The following is a 20,586-nucleotide window of genomic DNA, read 5'->3' on the forward strand; positions in this document are numbered from 1 at the left end:
TAGCGATGACTGCAAGGCACAGGCTTGAGCAGGCCATCCCCATTTTTAAGAAGCTTCAGTCCTTCCTATCACCCCGAGGACAATGATAATAATTTAAAAATAATGATAATAATAGTAGTGAGAGTTAGCATTTATATAGGGCTTTAAGGTTTGCAAGGCACTTTCCATGTTTATTCACTTCATCTTTACAACCTCCTTGGGAGGTAAGTGCTGCTATCTTCCCCATTTTACATGATACTGAACCATAAGTCAAAGGAGCTTTAGCCTTATCTTGACTCGGGCCTCCATTGAACCTCCTTGGGATTATTCTTGTTTTCCCCTAAAATGGTTTGTAATTACTTTTGTGATCTACCAGGTACACAGTAGGTACTTGATAGATGCCTGTTGCCTGATTTTAATCCACCCCCACCCCCACTAGCAGAATGGTGAGAGCAAGGCCTGCTTTTATCCCCAATACCTTACACATAGTAGGTGCTTAATAAGATTTTGTTGAACTGAATTTTCTCAAGTCTCTGAACGCTTTCTCCCCGATGTGGTTTTAGGGATAGGGAACTCCCAGGGGAGGACTTGCCCTCTGCCAGTCTAGGCTGGCACCCTCGTTGTAATTGAGAGCACCATGACACTGCCCGGGGCACAGGCAGGCTCCGACTCGTCCAGAGTTACACCGCCAGTGTGGGATGGGCAGGACTTGAATAGAAGGCCTTCTACCATGGAGGCTGCCTGTCCACGGCACCACACTGAAGTGTTTAGACAGCCTCGTGAAGAGCCAGAGCTAATGAGCAGCAGCAGGGCGCTCTTCCAGAAATCAGGAGGGGGTCCACTCTGACCCCCTGACAGAGCTGTCCTGGGCTCCAGAATCAGCCCAACCAACACTCTGGCCCAGACAATGGGTCGACAGGTGCATCAGCGGCTCAAGGGGATGGATCTCTGGAGGGCCCTTGGCACCACGAGGCCTGCCACCGTCTCCATCACGCAGTGAACTCTTTTCCTTGCCTTAGGGAGAGAAACAGCCAATGATTGGGAACCAAATCCTGAGCCGGGCTCTGCGGTTTTCCGATATCACTCTCTGTCTGGTGCCCTTCATCTGTTCCCCTTCCCTCAATCACCAAGACAAGGGGGTGGCGAAGGGACATCTTAAACTTGAGTCTGGGCTCGACCCAGGCACCTGCACGATTTCTGCTGGCGGTGGGGGCCGCAGCGGACTGAGGAGAGGAGGGCGGGGAGGGAATGGTTTCATTTCCTCTGGATTTGGAGCTAGCATCCTTGGACGTGAGCAGTCACAAACCAGGCTCTTCCAAATGATGGTCTTTACACTCGTTTCACAGACCAGGATTTGGGAGACCGGTCCAGAAAGTCACGTGGTCTGTACCATGTGAAGTTGAGTTCACTTTTGAGGTCTCACACTTGAACGGTCTGTTTACAGTCCTGGCACTTTGGCAGTAGAAGGGATTTTCGAATGGGAATGTCATTTTTAAAGTCAAGGCTCCAATTTACAAAATAAAGTTGAACTTTAAATTTTTTCTACAATTTATCTGAATGGGAACTTCATCTTGTATTTTGCTACTAGGGATTTTCTGACCATTATAAATGTCCTTTCAGTTCAATCAGCATTGCTTAAGCAGCTACTAGTGACAGGCATCGTGTGCCTGAAACAGAGCCTGCCCTAGAGGAGTCTGCATTCCCTTGGGGGAAATACTGTGTACACAGAGAATTGAACACTAAACAGGGTGTTCCCCCAAAGTCTTGATGTAGTTTTAAGCTATTAACATTAAGCCCTACAGTGAGGCAGGGATTGTAAGAGGTGGGAGTGAGGAAGGACAGCATTCTCAGCATGGAGGCACAGCCTGTGCAAAGGAGTGGAGGAAGGAGATAAGCTATTGCAGTGGGGAATAGCAGGTAGGCCAGTTTGGCGACACGTCCAATGCCCAGGGGAGCTGCCCCGACAGGATCCTAGAGGTTACCTGGTCCTCAGCAAGACCCCTCACTATGATACCTTCAAATATTTATTCAGGCTCCCCTGGAATACTTCTGGGAAAAGAGAACCCACTAATTCCAAGGAAGGGTAATCCACTTTAGGGATAAGGCTAATTAGAAGGCGCATTCCTTTGTACTGAATTGAAATCTGTCTCTCTGTAACTATCCCACATGCCTGGCGTGGTCTCTCACCCCCCCAATGCCTAGCACAGCACTTGGCACATAAACAAATGCTTGTCCAATTGAATCATTCAGGAGGCCACAGAACAGACACCCCGACTAGCGGCACAAGCGACCAAGACCCTCAGGTCCAGATCCCGCTTGGGGATTTTTGTCTGAAGGTGTTGACCTGATGGCACTGACCACAGGCGGCATCACGCTTAATAACTGTTTACTGAGTGAATGAATCCTAGAGTCTGGGCCGATCAGCAATGCTGGGGGAAGGGCCGCTGTCTAGCCAAGGGGCTGGGTGAGCTTGAGGTGTATGAGTCAGTCATCATCATAGGTTCAGAGAGGCCAAGCAGATGAGTGGCTGAGACAGGATTTAGCCCCAGGTATTCTGGGCTCCAATTCCAGGACCCCAACTACCTGAGTGGATCAGCTGAGCTGGCTCAGTGCAGACATCCTCAGGAGAGAGAAAAGAATGCTAGGGAAAACCCGAATGGGTGCTCCTCGAGGGCAGGGGCTGGTTTTGCCTTCCTGTGTCTCCCCAGCACTTGGCGCTAGTCCTGAGCTCAGTGATAAATGCTTGTTGACTGACCCTGGGACATAACAGCCTGCTTAGGGGGTCCTCTGGACTGCTAAACAGTAACATTCTTCTGGGTCGCTGAGGATAAGTTATGAGCAAACCGAATTCTATGGCTGGATAGCGTCTTGGTGGATACCGTGTCATAAGAGTTTACCTGAGGACATTTTAGGAATGGAGAAAGGGGTCTGGGGACATACCAAGACCCATAGCTACAACCATCCTGTCCCACAGACCTTACCGTGGTCACTCTCTGTCCCAGATCGACCCCAGTACCGCCGCCTCCGTTCTGGGCTGTGTGCATGGCGTTCAATCACCGCTGCTATAAATCGAGTGTTGCTGACTGGGGAAAACAAGCACAATTTATTTTCACTCACACACGCTAATTCTTTACGATCCCACGTCCATTTATTTTTCCCAATGGGCTCATTCAGTGCTAGGGCATCTGTGCTTTTGAAGGATGGAAACGCTAAGGAATAAGCAGGAGACAATTTCTATTTTGGAAAAGAGCAGTGGAGGAAACATTTTTAAGAAGGCATCAGACACAAAGTCTGAGGAACGGCCAGATTTAGGGGCATTGATTGGAGATAGAAAGTCCCCTAGAACTCATTTAGCCCAACCTACTCACTTTATTGACAGGGTAAATGAGGCCCAGAATCAATCACCTGGATAGTAAGTCAAAGGGCTAGAATTTGAACCTGGCCCCCTGACTCCCAATCCAGTACTCCGGACACAATCCCAAACCGCCTCAAACTGTTCCTTATCTTTGGTTTTCTGACATTAGGATCATAGGTTGTAGAAATGGAAGAGACCTTAGAGATGACTCTAGTTCTGACCTCCTTTTTTTTATGCTTAAGGAAATGGAGTATAGAGGGAAGTGACACAGCTAAGGTCACACAGCTAGTAAATGAGAAATAACAGCAGCCAGCATTTATATGGAGCTTTAAGGATGGCAAAGGGCTTAACAAATGTTCGATTTTTCCCAACAACCTTGGGAGACAGGTGCTATTATTTCCCTTGTTGTTATTGTTTACAGATGAGGAAACTGAGGGAAACAGAGGTAAAGTGACTTGCTCAGAGTCACATGACTAGGAAGTGTCTACGGTAGAATTCAAATTCGGGTCTTCCTGACTCCAGGACTAGTGCTCCATCCACTGCACCATTTTTATTATTCATGGGTCAAAAATGAAGAGTAGGAAGGGACCAAGGCGCCATCTTTTCCAACTCCTTTATTTCCCACAGAAAGAGGTCCAGGGAAGCTTGGTCACTCGTCTCAAGTCATTCAGGTGGTGTCAGAGGCAGGATTTGAATTCTAGTCCTCTGACTCCAGAGTCAATGCCCTTTCCCTGACCTGGAAATGGAAGAGACTTTGGAGAGGAAAGAAATCCACTTCCTTTGTCCTACAGGTAAGGAACGGAGCCCAGAGAGGGGGAGCCTTGCCTAGTGCCGTAGCCAGGTTTTGAATACAAGTCTTCGAAGTCCACATCCAGACAACTTATTACTTCCTTCAGTGATTGAAGCTCTCTCAGCTAAAAATAATTCTTTTTTTTTTAACTCTGACCTATCTTTCAAGTCATCCAAAAGAAGAGCCCATTCTAAAGTGTTAGATTAGGAAAGAGATGAAGAAGCAGGAATTCACAGCATGCTGTTTTATTAGCTTAGCTTAAATCAAGCAATGAAAGAAAAAACTAAAGAGAATCACACTCAATTCTTCAAGATTTTCCGAACAAAATGAAGTCACTCACTCGGCCTTAACTTAGGGAGAGGCAACAGCAACCAGCTAGAAGCCCTGAGTCCGAGCATCTCCAATTGGAAATGAGACCAGAGCTTCAAGGAAGGGCGAGCCCTGATGGGCGTCCCGTCATGCAATCAGACAAGCAGCGGCGCACTTACTGATGCCGCGGTCTTCGTGACTGTCATCATCTCGTTCATCTCTGTCGGTCTCCAGGTTGGACATCCGCACTGACATCTCTATCCGGCAACAAAAACAGGAAGACTTTTGGTCAAATGAACTCACCAAATAAACCCCTTGCTTTAATGCCCTGCTGGACAGCAGTGCTTTGTTGAGAGGGAGGAAGATGGGTAGATTCTCAAGGCCATTGGGGTGGAGAGGAGAGCAAAGAGGGCGAGGTACTCATGGGACTTCCAACCACTTCCCAAAGACCTCTCCATAAAGGTGATGAAGTCAGTGGCAGGGACGGAACATTCTACCCACTAGCCCAGAGAGCTGGACACGGAACGGCAGAGCCACACTGAGAACTTGGATTGGGCTGAAAATTCCCTGGTGACTCTCTTCCCAGAAGCCCATTTTTAGAGATAGAAAGTCAAACAATAATGTAACACTGGGTCATCATCATTGCCCGGCTACACCCGTTGTGTTTGGGTTTTGGCTGGTGAGTAAAGGGAGCTCCCTTTGGGGAAACGGCTTCTGATCAGCAACTTCTAGTATTAGAGAAGTCCCCGAGGCCCAATGACAGCTGAAGTGACATGTGCACTGTCACACAGGCAGTGTCAAAGCAAGGACTGGAACTCAGGTCTCTCTGACTTCAAGGCTGGCCTTCCATCCCCTCTACTGTCCTCCCCAAGGTAGATGCTACTTAAAAAAGCAGCAAGGCTTGGTATAAAGAATTCTAGATTAGAATTCAGGGGATTTACATTTAAGTTTGGGCTCTGCTCTTTATTCACTGTGTGACCTTGGGTAAATCACTTCCCTTTCTCTGGGTCTCAGTGGCTCTGTCTGTAAAATGGCAGGCTTGGATTATATCCATGATTCAGTTCTAAGCATAAGATCATATGATGATTTCTACGATAACCATGGGGCAGCTAGGTGGCGCCATAGTGCACAGAGCGCCAGACCTGGAATTAGAAAGGCTGAGTTCAAATGCGCCCTCAGATACTTATTAGCCATATGACCTTGAGCAAGTCACTTCCCCATGTTTGCCTCAGTTTCCTCATCTGTAAAATGAGCTGGAGAAAGAAATGGCAAACCACTCCACTCTGCCAAGAAAACCCTAAATGGGTCAGACACAACTGAAAAGTGACTGTACAAAGTGTGGTAGGGGAGATAAGGATCTGGAATTGGAGTCAGAAAGGCCAGGGTTCAGATCCTGCCTCAGATACTTAATGGTTGTGTATCCCGAGGCAAGACATTTAAACTTGTTGTGTCTCAGTTTCTTTATCTGAAAAATGAGCATTTGGGACTCAATGGTTTCTAAAGGTTCTTCTGGTTCTAAAGCTACAGTTCTCTGATGCATAAAAGTTAGGTTGGGGGGCAGCTAGGTGGTGTGGTGGATAGACCACCAGCCCTGAGGTCAAGAGGACCTGAGTTCAAATCCAGCCTCAGACATTTACTAGCTGTGTGACCCTGGGCAGGTCACTTAACCTCTATTTGCCTCAAAAAAGAAAAAAGAAAATTAGGGCGACCTCCTTCTGCCCTTGAGTTCATTAAAGTCTTTCACCTCCTAAAGAGAGGTGACAAAGCGGTCTTATCTTCTGGTAACGATGGTGCTGTCGGAGGGCAGGGAGGGGCAAAACCAGGCTGTAACAGGTTAATCACATGAATGCCGTGCAGTCATGTTTAGAGTAAGATGTCTGGCAAAAGATGCCCATAATAACAAGCTGTGCCACAAGAAGTCTGCCACTCTAGGGAGACATGATGTTCTGAGTCACCAGCCTGGCGTAATAGCACAGGCAGCATCTTTCACCCCAGGAGGGAGGAAAGAATGCTTCTGGTGGTCTTTGAGATCTCTGACTAGCCAGGGCAGAGTCCTGTGGAGGGCTGACTGGCATCAGATGAGAAGGTACAAGACGCTGGGGAGCCTCCGGAAAAGCAAAATAAAGCTCTCAGCAAAGCCTCGTGGGTCTCACACTTGAAATGAATTAGGAGAAGATGCAAAGAGAAAATCAAAACCAGACTTCAAGCAGGTAAACATTTGTATCTGCTTAGGAAACAGACCCACAGCACCGGTATTGTAATTTTCCTGGCTATTCATATTCTCAGACATTAATTAAATGTTTAAGTCTGGAACAACTGGGTATGTTGATTACAGCTTTCCTCGGACCAGTCTGAGAGGCCAGTCTCTGGGATGTGTGGGCAGCCAGATGAAGCCCTCGGCGTTATCAGCGGGTGTGTGTGTGTGTGCGTGTGTGTGTGTAAGCGAGAGCCCTTAGCTTACCCTGGGCAGCCAGAGGAGACATATGCTGATGGCTTCGGCGGTGAATCTGATGACGGTAGGCGTAGACGGCCAAGACGAGTACCATGATGCATCCCATGATCCCCCCAGCCACTGGTCCCACGGGGGCGCTCTTGACCATGTTCAAAGTGATCACCTCGTCGCCTTTGATAAAAAGCCAACAGACGTCGGATAAATGTCATGTAAACCGAAGGGAGGAGCAGAAGAGAGCAAGAAGAGAAAAGATCAAAAAGTATCTCATCTCAATGGGATATAGGAGCATTGGCTCTATGTCATCTGGTGGCTATCAACCTAGACTGCAGAACCACCTTGCTGAGAGCCCAGCCTACAACACAGAGCAACAAGGGGGAAGGAGCAGAACACATAGGCAGGGATACTGAGTGATGAAAGCAGTGAAAAGGCTGAAAATCCCCAGGAGGGAGGCTTAGGAGGTCATGATATTTTGACAGGCTAGAAGACTGGGCCAAATCTAGCTTAGTTTAAGAAGGATCAATGTAAAGTCCCACACTTGGGATCCAAAAATTAATTTCCCAAAACCAAGTTGGGGACAAGTGTACCCATTTCCATTCTGAAAATGATTCAAGTCTTCCCTCATCCTGGACTACGAGTACACTGCAGGTTTAATGGTACCAGGGCCAAGGCTTGCCACGTTGTCACCGATTAGATTTTTAATAAATGATTGGTGGTCGATTGATCAGTGGGGATTAACTGTGTGGGCTGTCTCAGGAGTGGCAATGGGGTCAGGACTAGGGAGATGAGAGTCTCTCTCCACTCTGCCCTGGTCGGACCACATCTGGAATACCATATTCACTTCTGGGAATCACACTTTAGGAAGAATACTGCTGAGCTCGGGAGTAGCCAGGAGGGCAGCCATGATGGCGATGGTCCTCAAGAACTTGCCATATGAAGATGGGCTGGGGGAAACGGCGACATCGAACCCAAAGGAGGAAAGACTTAAGAGGATCATGGCGGCTGTTTTCATGTATTTGAGGAATATTGAAGGGAGGGATTAGGATCATCCTGGGCTCTGGAGGATGGAACTTGGAGTAAATGTGTAGACAGTGCAAATAGGCACCTTTAGGCTCCATGTCAGGGAAACTTTCTCAACAATTAGAGTTGTCCCAAAGTGGGAGGGAATGTCTCAGGAGGCAATGAGGTCACTTGTCATGAGAGACTTTTAACAGGAAGCTTGACGACCGTCTACTTGCCAGGGAAATCAGAGAAGGTATTCCTTATAGCAGGGGCCCTGAACTTATTTTTAAAAAGATCTTGATAACTGTATTTCAATGTAACTGGCTTCCTCTGTAATTTTGTGTATTTAAAAACAATTCCCCAGACTGTGCAAGGAGGACATGACCCAAGTAAGGCTAAGAACTCCTATGCTACAGGTAGTTACAGGTAGGACTGGCTGACCCCCTTCTCACTCCAGAACCTTGAGCCCATGAGCCAGAAACTTGAATCCCGGCACATCCCTGACAAGTGGTCAGCCAAGCTTTTCCCCCAATCCCCTGGAAGGAGAACTCATCAACCTCCCAAGGAAGCCTCCATTTTTCTTTCTCTTTTTTTGTGTGAGGCAATTGGGGTTAAGTGACTTACCCAGAGTCACACAGCTAGTAAGTGTTATGTGTCTGAGGCTGGATTTGAACTCAGGTCCTCCTGACTTCAGGGCCAGGGCTCCATCCACTGTGCCACCTACCTGCCCCGAAAGCCTCCATTTTTCAAACAGCTTTTCTTAGGAAGCTCTTCCCTCTGTTGAGCTAAAATCTGCCACCTTTAATAATTTTTCTCAAGATCTGTCCTCTGGAGTTGGGCAGAATAAAGTCTGATGTCTTTTCTACATGGCAGCCTTAGGATTATGGCATCTAGGACTGTAAGGGACCAGTGCTTAGCACAGTGCCTGGAACATAGTAGATGCTTAATGTGTGTTGAATGACTGATTCCAGTTCTCCATCTCTGCCCTTCTGAGAACCTTAGCCTTGGTGGGGGATGGGTCCAGCCCTCCAAGGCAGCCCTTTCTATTTTGGATCGGTTCTCATCGTTGGCTTTGTTTTCTATTCATCGAGTCTATATCTCCCTCCTTGCAAACTCTCCTGCAACAGTCCTTTAAATATGTAAAGATGGCTGTCATGCATCCCCAAAGTTGCCCATTCTCCAGGCTAAATATGCTCAGTTCTACCAACCGGTCTTCACTCCAGCACGGTCTTTGGTACCCTCCCCATCGGGCCGCCCCCCTGGGGACATGGCTCTAGCTTGCTCTTTTCCTTGCTGTAATGTTCACTGAGAGCAAGTCTCTACACATGGGATTCTCTCCCAGCTCACCTTCTCCTACAGAACTTAGCCAGACCTTTCCCTTGCCATGCTCCTTCCTTGTACTATATTTACACACCTCCATGTTGTATCCTCCTCACTGGACTTGAATATTGGGGCTATTTCATTTGGTTTTGATATCCCAAGTGCCTAACACAATGCTGGGCACTAAGCGAGTATTTAATAAAGATTTGATGACAAGGATTTAGAGTAACTTTAAAAAGAGCAATGTAGTACAATGTCATGGGGCAGCTAGGTGGAGCAGTAGATAGGCGCCAGACCTGGAGTCAGGAAGACCTGAGTTCAAATCCAGCCTCAGACACTTACTAGCTGTGGGACTTTGGGCAAGTCATTTAACCCTGTTTGCCTCAGTTTGCTCATCTGTAAGATGAGCTGGAGAAGAAAATGGCAAACCTCCAGTATCTTTTCCAAGAAAACCCCAAATGGGGTCACCAAGAGTCAGATACGAATGAAAAAATGACTGAACAACAACAAAAGTATGGTGTAAAGAGAACTGGAGTTTGGGGAATCCTAGAACTCCTCCTTCTTCCTCTCTTATACACTATCTTGGACAAGTGGCTCAACATCTCTGGGCCTCAGCCTTTCTCATCTATAAAATGAAAGGGTGCATGTACCCAGATGATCTTGAAATTGATTTCCTGCTTGAAATCTGATGCTTTCCATTCGTCCTTCAGTAAAATCCAGGGTGAGACTAACTTCAGATTAATGAGAAAGGTAATCAGCGGGACCTCACATCGCACTGCCTTTCAACCCTTGCTCTCTCTGTGTTGTATTTTAGATATGGTGCAGGGCAACAGTTCAGTGTTTTGATAAAAAAGGAAAACAAAAAATATCTATCTATTTGATTGGAATGTGTCCCCCAGACTAACTGCAGATTTCAGCCTTGGTCCAGCCAGCTCAGGGGTGAGGGGATTATCTCCTCCCACCTTCTCATCCAAGGCCTCACCCAATGCAGTTGAGGATCTCATTAGTTTTCTTCCTACGTGGTGGGCTCATAGGGAGCTCTCTGGCCAGCCTGATCAAGTTTTCTGCACCAGAAAATCCCATCTATAAGAATCTGCGGGTTCAGACGGCCTCAGCCTCATTTTTTCCCCTGCTTTATAAGCAACCAGCTGGGGAAGCAATTGTCTGCTCATCGGGGGGTGTTGGCCCAAAGCAGCTGGGAGAAGGGATTAAGGAGACAAGGAAGATGCTTGTTCTGAAATGTCATCCCCGTCACGTAGGCAAGACCGACAGCATCAGATGGCATTTCCCATGCTGCCTCCTGCCTTGTGGCTCTGAAGCAGGGGCCTTACCTATCACACCCATGTCATCCACATAGGGGCTCTTGGCCCCCACGATGCCACCGAAGCACTCCTTCTGAGGCGCACAGTATGACTTATCCAGGTGGGTCTTACCATCGCTGTCCACCATACACCACTCACAGTCCAGGACTCCAAAGCAGTCCCTGACAGAAAAGCAAAGGTTTTATTTCACTACTTTATGAGATGAAAATACCTTGTAGGACCACATCTGCTTCCCCCCTCTCCCCACTCCCACCTCTGGTACTTTGGGGTATGAAATGTTCAAGGGAACCATCGCCTCCATGTTTCTCTTGGCTCCCTTGCGTGTGGTGGAGGCAGGGGGATGGCTGGAGAAGGTTAGCGAGACTTGTACACTGTCCAGAAGAGACCCTGCTGGCCGAGCTGCCTGGTTGTGATATGGTGCCAAGAATCTGGGCTCTCCAGGCTGAGGACCTGGATTCAAATTCTCCTTCGGCCACTACTACCTGTGGAATCTGTGCTAGTCCTGGGACCTGTCCAAGGTAGCTTTAGATCTCTCACCTTTCAAGGGGGGTCAGAGCAGATGCCTCCCAGGTCCCTTCTGTCTTTAGAGCAGCGGTTTTCCAACCTTTTGGTCTGAGGACCCCCGCGCTCTTAAAAATTATTGAGGACCCCCAAGAGCTTATGCTTATGTGGGTTACATATTTACATTTATCATATAAGAAATTAAAGCTGACAATCTTTAAACATCTATTAATCCATCAAAATAACAGTAATAAACCAATTTCATGTTAACATAAATAACACATACTTATTAAAAATCTATATTTTTTTCCAAAACAAAAATAAACAATTTATTGAGAAGAATGGCATGTTTCATATATTTTTTGCAGATCACTTTGATGTCTGGCCTAACAAAAGACAGCCAGACTCTCACGTCTGCGTCTGCACTTAATTGGCTGCAGTATGTTGTTCTGGTTGAAGAAAATGAAGAAAATCCCGTCTCACACACAGGTATGTAGTTGGAAGAAGGAGGATTATTTCAATAGGTAAATCCTATCTCTGTATTACCATAACAATAATCTTGATAATAATAATTATAAATATAACAATATTTGGTACTATAAATACAATAATAATCAATAATCCTATTAATGCTAACAGCAGCTTTTGATTTACTATAACAATCATTTTGATCCCACAGAGCCCCAGATGGGGTCTCTAGGCTCCCCAGACCATCCAGTGAGAGTTCTCCATCTCCACAACCTTTTGATAAACAGAATCATTTCAAGCTCTGCGCCGTCAGCTTTCTTTCCAGCCATGTTGTGTGAGAAGTTAAACGCTGATCGGCTTTTCTTTCTTTTAATTTCACTCTGCATCTACTGACTGCATCTACGCGAGAAATGGATGACAATGGCCAACAGGCTTGGAATGGTGGGGAAAGCACTGATTCTGGAGCCACTAGGGGGCGACACAGTGCACATAGTTCTAGCCTGGAGTCAGAAGGACCTGCGTTCCAAACTGGGCTCTGACGCTTAATAGATGGGTGACCCTGGGCAAGTCACTTAACCTCTAAATGCCTCAGTTTCTTCAACTATAGAATGGGGATCATAATGACACCTATTTCTGAGTAGTGTTGTGAGGATCCAATCAGATAATCTCTGTAAAGTGTTTAGCACAGTGCCTGGTACACAGGCACTTAATAAATTCTTATTCCGTTCCCTCCTTCTAGAGGCTAAAGTCTTGGATTCAGATCCTGCCTCTGAGGGTTGCTACCTGTGTGAGCTCATATAAGTCATTTAATTTTTCTGAGGCTCAGTTTTCCTCATCTGTAAAATGAGAGGGTTGGGGCTGATGACCTCTGGGGTCACTGGAAAAATGATCCCAGAAAAAGTAAAGTACCTTACAAAGGAGAATCAAATGTCTTGGACAATCCTGGGCCTAAGCAGGCATTCTCAAAGGGTCTTGGACAGTTCTAATTTCTAATTCAGTTTCTAATTCTCACTGCATCACATCCCTCCAGAATATTAGCAGGAGATATTGTGCAGTGGAGGAGGGGTCGCCGCTGGGTGGTAAACCCGTTCCCTTAACAGGTTCCAGCTCAGCAGGTCTGGAATGCACTGAGAGCGAGCGTGGCCAGCAGCTTACCCACTTTCCATTCTCTGATTGCATCTGCTGTTGACACACTGGGGAAGGGCATCTTGCAAACCAGGGTCAATGGCTGTGTAGGTCACTGGCTCCTGGTGGACCTCACAACTTGGATTTCTATTGGGGGAAAGCATGGAAGTTACAACAAACACACTATTCCCTTCAGTTAACCAGGCCCAGCCTCCCCAGATATGGGTGAATTTCTAGTCGTGGCAGGTGTGCAGAAAGTGTGTTGTATGAATGTTGATTAAATATGGGACTTGGAGTTAGGTGGCGAGTTCAAATTTCAATGGCTCTGTATTGGGAGGAAAGTCCCTGAATCTCTCTGATCTTTGGTTTCTTCATCTGTAAAATGAGGCCAGACATACTGGTACCATCTGCCTCACAGAACTGGGAGGGAATCACTCAGTAGAACTCGAAGCTCTAAGGAAATGAGGTGTTCAAGTGAGAGCGCTGTCTCTGGAGTCAAAGAACCCAGGTTCTAGCCCTGCTAGCTCTGAAATTCAGAAGACATGTTTTGTTTTTCTGTCTGGCTCTGGATTCAGAGAACCTGGGTTCTAGGCCCTGTTCGACCTGTATCTCAGGGCTGGCTCCTTCCCCTTTCTTGGTTCAGTCCTCTTTACTCATCTGTACCTCGATTTCCTCATCTCTTAAATGGGAAGACTGGACTAGATGATTCCTTGGGCCCTTCCCATCTCTAATCTGTGGACTGGTCGTCATGGAAGTAAGAGTTTTAACTTTGTAAATGACATGTACGTTGTAAATGCCTCGAGTTCCCTCCGCTGGAAAGCCTGGAGGTAGATTTCATTTTGAGGCATTTAGGGGGCTCAGAGAACTTGGATTGGGTGATTCTACAATGCCGCCCTGCTCTCCAGGTAAGATCTTGCCTCATCAGCTGAATACTTCCCCAGTCCCTCCCCAAAGCAACCAGCCGCACAACCCACCCCAGTCAGTTTTACCTGTTCTCTGCATTGGTGAGGTTGCCGGTACACTCGTTGACCTCCAGAGGGCATTCGCAGGGACATTCACATTCGTTCTGTTCCATTCTTGAAAACAAAAATGGAAATAATCATGTACAGAGTGTCAGGAAGAAAGTTGAGATCACAATACACAAAGGGAAAAAGAGATTCCAGGATAAATTAAAAGATGCCAGACTGGTTTTAATGGTTTTAAATATTTGCAGGTGGCGGCACGTAGACGTGTGATTTGTGATTTCATCTGTATGGCAACCCTGGCGTGGGAACTCCCTTCTGCTGATGCAGATCAGTCCCTCAATAAGCATTTATTAAGCACCTACTTTATGCAAAGCACTGGGGATACAGAGAAAGGCAATGCTCGCTTCTGTTCTCCAGGAGCTCCCAATCTAGTGGGCAAGACAATACACAGATACTTGTGTACAACGAAGACATCGACAGGAGAAACTGGAGATAAAGACGGAAGGCATTAACACTAAGGGGGATGGGCAAGGCAATCACCTGCCACTTCTACTCTTAGCAAGAAGCCTGGGGGTCAGAGAGGTTAACTGACTTTCCCTAAGGTCACCTAGCTGGGAGGTGTCAGGGCCAGGATTTGAACCCAAATCTTCCTGACTCCAAGTCAGCCTTCTCTCCATTCCACTGCATGACTTCTCTTTCAATACATAGCAAGTTAAAGCAACTGCTTCTGAACAAAGCTAGCTGCATCAGGCCAGATGTACTCTGAAGGCAGTGTATGTCTGCTCTCCTCCAGCATCATCCCCCCGATTCCATCGATCCTGCACCCCAAGGTCTTGTTAAAAATTCCTGGCATCCATTTATTTATTTAAAGGCAGGACAAAACTCCCCCCTTGCTTGGGGGGAGCTGGGGGATTCTGATCCTTGTTTACCTGTGACAGTTCAGACAGAGCCTGTCCACCATGCTGCATGCGCAGAATGCCAGAGAATCACAGGTCTCATTCACGATCCCGACAAAAGCATTGGTTCCTGGGATTCTCGTCAGTCGGTATTTAGAACAGTGGCTGCCATGAACGAGGTTTGTCAAATCCCCCTGGAGAAGAATCAAGATGTTTCAGAGGAGGAGGGGAAATTGGCTTCTGGGGGAGAAGGGACAAGGAAAGAAAGCAAGCATTTATTAAGCACTGAGTGTGTGCCAGGCACCGTCCTGAGGGCTTACAAATACGGTCTCATTGGCGAGGCAGACACTTGGCCGCTAACTTTATCTGATGACTGTTAACCACCTCCCTTTGGCAAACTGGCTGCCTTTCCACAGCAAGAATCCTTGCAAATCAATGAGGTGTCCTGTTCAAAAACCAACCCTAACCAACCAGAGACTTGTTTTTCTTGAATTGAAAGAACTATTTCCTTTCCTGTAATAATAAAGTGAGCCCAAAATTTATTTGAACTGTTTCAGATTGAGATTATATATATGTAAAGCACTTGGCAAGCCTGAAAGAGGCTTATTATTATTACTAAGTAGTTTTTATTATTGCTAATTAATAAGAAGAACATATACAGTGACTACAATAATTAATCGGTCAGCCAAGAAGCATTTATTAAGTGTCTGCTGTATGCTAGGCACCAGGAATACAAAGACAACGTATTTGAACCACATAAACCGCAAGAAAACTAACTGGGAGCCAGGAATGGCCCCAGAGAAGAGACGGAGAAATAGAACCCTCTCTTTTCAGCAGGGGGAGAATCCAGCAGATCTGATCAGATGGCTTCGAGCTCCCCATTGTCGAGCTTAACATCTGTTTTTCTTTCTTACGAGGGAGGTTAGATTGGGGAAGGGACAATACATCCCAGAATGACCAGCTAGCCTCTGGATATCAATTTAAAGTTTGCAAAATGTTTTCCATGTATTATCTCATTTGATTCTCACAACCACCCTGGGAGGTGGGTGCTATTATTATCCTCATTTCATAGATGAGGCAAATAGAGGTTAAGTAACTTGCCCAGGGTCACACAGCTAAGAAGTGTCTGAGGCCAGATTTGAACTTAGGTCTTCCTGACTCCACATCCCACCTTCTAGCCACTGTACCAGCTCCCTGATGGAAAGAGGTCTATAAATGAATGCAGAGTGATGGAGAACAATTTATCCAATGGCAATAACGTTATAAAAGAAAAAAAATTCTGCAAGAGTTTTAGAACTCAGATTAACGTACAGACAAAGCCCAGTACTAGAGGACGCTACCCACCTCCTGTTAGAAATGTGATGGGCTTAATGATGAAGAGAGGAGGGACAAGCATTTATGGACATGGCTAAAGTAGGAAATTGTTTCATTGGACGTTTATTAAGAGGTTTTCTTTCTCTTTCTTTATTGTTCAATTTGGGGAAGTAAGTGGGCAGGAGAGAAAATAATTGCTTGTTTTATAATTTTTTTAAAAAGCACTTTCTTACAATAATCCCAAAGAGGCAAGTAGTGGAAGTATCTCCATTTTACAGATGGGAAAACTGAGGCTCAGATAAGTGAGATGACTTGCCGAAGGTTATGCAACTAGTAAATTGCAGGTTTGGGATTCAATCCCAGGCCTTCTGATTCCAAATCCAAATCGATACAGCTGATTTAGCTGCCTCATTGATCAAACACACTGGGCATTATCCAGCATTTAACTTTGGGCGTATCTAGTACTTAATTTACCCAAGTCACCCACCCTACTAGCCCTTCTTGTCATGTAGTGTGTATTTTAGAGGAGGCACGCTAACTTTAATATTGACCTAAACAAAGATAACTAGAAATGTAAACTGGAAGCCTCTCTTCCCATCCTAGCACTCCACCCAAAGTCAAACCTAAAGGATTCGTACTTTTCTGTAGCCTAGTTCCCATCCATCATGGTGCCTAACCAAGGACTGAGCTCCTCTGCATTAAGAGAGGCTGAGCAATCACTGAGAAGACGTGAACAAAAGACAGCAAAGGGTTAAAACAGCCCCAACGAAAACAAAGGTGGGTAATAGAGCCACACGTGTATAATTAAAGCAGGAAGCCTGGTTTCCAGGTGTGTCTGCTCCACAACCTATTGGAGGGAACGGGAGAGGTGGGGGTGGGGGAATAGGATATTGGGAAGCTCACTCACCACAAGGCTGGTGTTAAATTTATAAAACCTCTGCACTGTCCTGTCGCTGAAGCTGTTACACAGATTTTTCTTGACAAAATTGGGGTGGTTCAGAATGTCATTTGCCACCAGCGGCTCCTGGAGGTGGAAGGAAGGAGTTGGTCAGCTATGCACGTCACTTCACATCGATTCAACAAACATTTATCAAATGGCTACAATGTGTGCCAGGCACTGGGCTGGGCACTGGGGAAGCCAAGACAAACAGCAGCCCCTGCCCTCAAGGAGCTTATATCCCCCTACTTAGGGGAAAACACGCAGATAAGGAAATACAAAAATATGTGGAGGGGAGTAGAAAGTCATTCTAGCCAGGGGAAGGCAGAAGGGGTGATCATTTGGGGAGCAGGAACTGATGCTTGAAAGGAGCTAGGGGGTTCCAAGATGTAGAGACAAGGAGAATGAGCACTCTAGGAAAGGGGGACAGCCTGGGCAAAGCCCCAGAGATTGGAGATGGAATGTCCGACAAGGGGAACGGCAAGTAAGCCAGGTTGGCTGGAGTGCAGAGTGGATGAGGGGCAGCCTGGAAAGACAAGGTGAATTAGAGAGTGAAGGGCTTTTAACTAAGCAGATGAATTTGTACTTTATCCTCCCTATAGCTTCTTGCACTGGGCAATCAGGTGTTTCAGGCATATCATTTTGGCAGCTCTGTGTAGGAATGAATGAGCTTGATCTTCCTTCACAGCCAATACCTTGTGCGTGATGTGCTGCTGTTCCACGGGTGCGTGGCCTTTGGGGTCGATGAGTGTTGGGTGGGCCACCAGATAACCTCTGTCCTCCATGATGAAGCACCTGTTCCAACAAAAAACCACATACCTCACTGATCCAAGCACGGGTCGAGAGAGTCAAAACACAATTTCCTGTCAACTCTAAAAAAGTAAGACTATGCATAGATCTAGGCTCCTGAGCTCAAGGCAAGGCAAATCAACAAGCCTTCATCGAGGGCCCGCTGTATGCCAGGCACTGTGTTAAGTTCTGGGGATACAAAGAAAGGTAAAACCAGTCATTTTTGAAGAAGATCCTTCTTGCTCACAAGGTGCATCTCCCAGGATGCAAGCCAAGGAGAATATGAAACTGGCACGGGGTTTTATGTAGACCAGCGATACAAGTGGAGCCCATCCCCATCGAAAGCAAAGCAAGGCATTTTTCCAATTTGACAACATCTGGAAAGCTGCATGAAAAAGAAATCTCGAGGACAGGACCCAGGTATTTGTGTTCCCAAACTTTTAAGCTAATCACACAATTTCCTTTTTGCATATAGATCTAAATACACAAAATTATATTCAGAGGTCATATCAAGAAATTCATTTAAATGCTAAAATATGCCAGCGCAGCTAGGTGGTGCAGTGCATAGAGTGCTGGGCCTAGAGTCAGGAAGAATCATCTTCTTGACTTCAAATCTGGTCTCAGATTCTTACTAGCTGTGTGACCCCGGGCAAGTCACTTAACCCTCTTTGACTCAGTTTCTTCATTTGTAAAACAAACTAGAGAAAGAAATGGCAAAAGCACTCTAGTATCTCTTCCAAGAAAACCCCAAATGGGGTCAGAAAGAGTCAGAAATGACTGAAAACGACTGAACAATAAAAATATGCCAAGCTATAATGACATCAAACTGAAATCTATTTTGCTGTTTATGTTTCATATTACTTTTACATTGTATAAGACCTATCACAAAGGCAAATGGGAGTAAAAGTTGTCCTCAACAAGGTATGAGCAAAATTGGCTAGCCAGGTGGCAAGCGCCAGAGTAAACATTGTCCAGCCCATGTGTTCCACTGGTACCATCGAACTATTACGAAAATGCAAGGAAGGCTCCTTGTCCATCATTATTGTTGAGTTGTTTCAGTCCTGTCCAACTCTTTGTGAGCTCATTCGGGATTTTCTTGGCAAAGATACTGGAGTGGTTTGCCATTTCTTTCTCCAGCGCATTTTACAGATGAGGAAATGTAGGCAAACAGGGTGAAGTGACTTGGCCAGGGTCACACAGCTAGTCAGTATCTGAGGCCAGATTTGAACTCAGGAAGGTGGATTGTCTTCCTGACTCCAGATGTCCTTTTAAATATCTGGAAGGTGAAGACTTCCATTCTTCAGAAATGGAACAGTACCTTCAGAGGCTACTGATCTTCCCACCACCACAGTCTTTTTAGGCCTAACAACCAAAACACAACCCAAGAAAGAAGGACAGAAGTGGGAACCCGTGACTTCACCAGAAATGTCTGATTTTTAACAGAACAGAAGCTTTGGGGATGTGCTTTGTCACAGACATACTTTCTACCAGAGACTATGTCTATCTGCCAGGCTATGCAGCAGAGTGTCATGCCTAAGTAGAGAAAACCACCATCCCCAAAAGAAAAGCTCCAAGCCAGCACTCAGGGCACACCCCCACCTCCACTGTGTCAAAGTTCTCTAAGAAGCCATACATCACGTTTAGGGATCCCAAGAACCTTTCCTCATCCTTTTTGGTGTTGTGGCATTTAAACCCAATGGCTATAGGAACCAGACAGACTTACCGTATTTTATTGCCACCATCTTGGTTACAAACTGGTAACAGGTCCATGAGAACTTTGTAGAAGTATCTCAGTGTAAAGTCAATGCCCATCACTGCCACGGTATGCCCAGAAGACACCTGTGCACTTTATAGATAAAAGGAAGCAAAAGATAAGAAATGAGTACCCGCCATTCTAGGCACTTTCCAGAGTTCGGTTCTGCTCTACAGAGAAGTTTAGCACCACATTCCACCAGGTGAGCCATTGGCTTGACACAGCATGGAGATTTCCTGAGAAATAAGAGAGGATATATACATGACTGAATGATAAGAATGGAATTCCTCTGACCTGGAATTCAAGAGCCCACACTTGGAATCCTGGGTCTCTGATTAGTGAGCATTCATTCATTTTATCTTGCCTGAACCCAGACCCACAACAGTTCCTGGATATCACCATGCCAGTCTGATGCAGGTGAACCCTCCTGCTCCTCCCCCACCCCACTCTCTAACTTGTAGAATGTGAATCCAGCTTATGAACATCAATCAGGTCAAACCTCCTATTCCTTCTGACTTTCCTGTTCAAAACATTCTTCTCTGTCTACCACTCCCCACTGTGTATTGTCTTCCCCTATTAGAATGTAAGCTCTTTGAGGGGCAGGGGCTACCTTGCTTGTTTCTATTTAAACCCACAATGCCTGGTTGGCACATAGTTAAACCTTAACAAATGCATTTTCACTAACTCATTCATTCATGATAAATAAGAACATGCATCCATCTGTCTGTATATCTATCTATCTATCTGTGTCTATCTATCTACCTACCTACCTATATACCTATCCCTCAATATAGTTGGTTATTGTCCTTGCTTGAAGAGGACCAAAATGACACTGCTATGTCAGAGTTCACAAATACCAGAGAGACAGTATGATGTAATGAATGCAGAGCTGCACTCAGAATCATGAAGGTCCAGGTTTGAATCCCACCTTAGACACTACTAGCTATGTGATGCATGCGAAGCAGTTGGAAAACACTAAGTGGTGTATACTTGTCAGCTGTTACAGGGATGTGAGGCAAAGAAAGAAAGAGGCAACTGACAACAGCTCATATTCAGTGTCCATATCTTTTTAGTAATGGTCGATCCTGGTAGGATGCCTGGGCTTCTCCCCCCTAGTCTTGTTTCTCTGGAGAATAGAATGGATAACATCATAGAATGTCCAAGTTGGAGAGAATCTTGGAGGCCAACTAGATTGAGTCAGATTTGAACAAAAATTTCTTACAAAGATCATCTGGCCTCTGTGTGAAGACTTCCAGTGATGGATGTAGATAGATAGATAGATAGATAGATAGATAGATAGATAGATAGATAG

The 20,586-nt window shown here is 45.9% G+C and overlaps 1 protein-coding gene across 1 annotated transcript in view; it reads right to left on the reverse strand.

Annotated features, from left to right (window-relative positions):
- The window catches only part of CACHD1 (cache domain containing 1), a 248,537-nt gene that overhangs the window by 6,325 nt on the left and 221,626 nt on the right, over window positions 1-20,586 (reverse strand). The window contains exons 19-28 of the mRNA XM_027873998.1: window positions 19,245-19,367; window positions 17,428-17,527; window positions 16,703-16,819; window positions 14,515-14,675; window positions 13,610-13,696; window positions 12,651-12,767; window positions 10,536-10,687; window positions 6,895-7,056; window positions 4,613-4,690; window positions 2,961-3,062 (exon numbers count right to left, since the gene is read on the reverse strand). Of these exons, the coding sequence (XP_027729799.1) occupies window positions 2,961-3,062; window positions 4,613-4,690; window positions 6,895-7,056; window positions 10,536-10,687; window positions 12,651-12,767; window positions 13,610-13,696; window positions 14,515-14,675; window positions 16,703-16,819; window positions 17,428-17,527; window positions 19,245-19,367 (1,199 nt within the window). The remainder of the gene's footprint in view (window positions 1-2,960; window positions 3,063-4,612; window positions 4,691-6,894; window positions 7,057-10,535; window positions 10,688-12,650; window positions 12,768-13,609; window positions 13,697-14,514; window positions 14,676-16,702; window positions 16,820-17,427; window positions 17,528-19,244; window positions 19,368-20,586) is intronic.

Source organism: Vombatus ursinus, unplaced genomic scaffold (genome assembly GCF_900497805.2).
Source record: "Vombatus ursinus unplaced genomic scaffold, bare-nosed wombat genome assembly UNPS02014804.1, whole genome shotgun sequence".
NCBI classification, from domain to species: Eukaryota; Metazoa; Chordata; class Mammalia; order Diprotodontia; family Vombatidae; genus Vombatus; species Vombatus ursinus.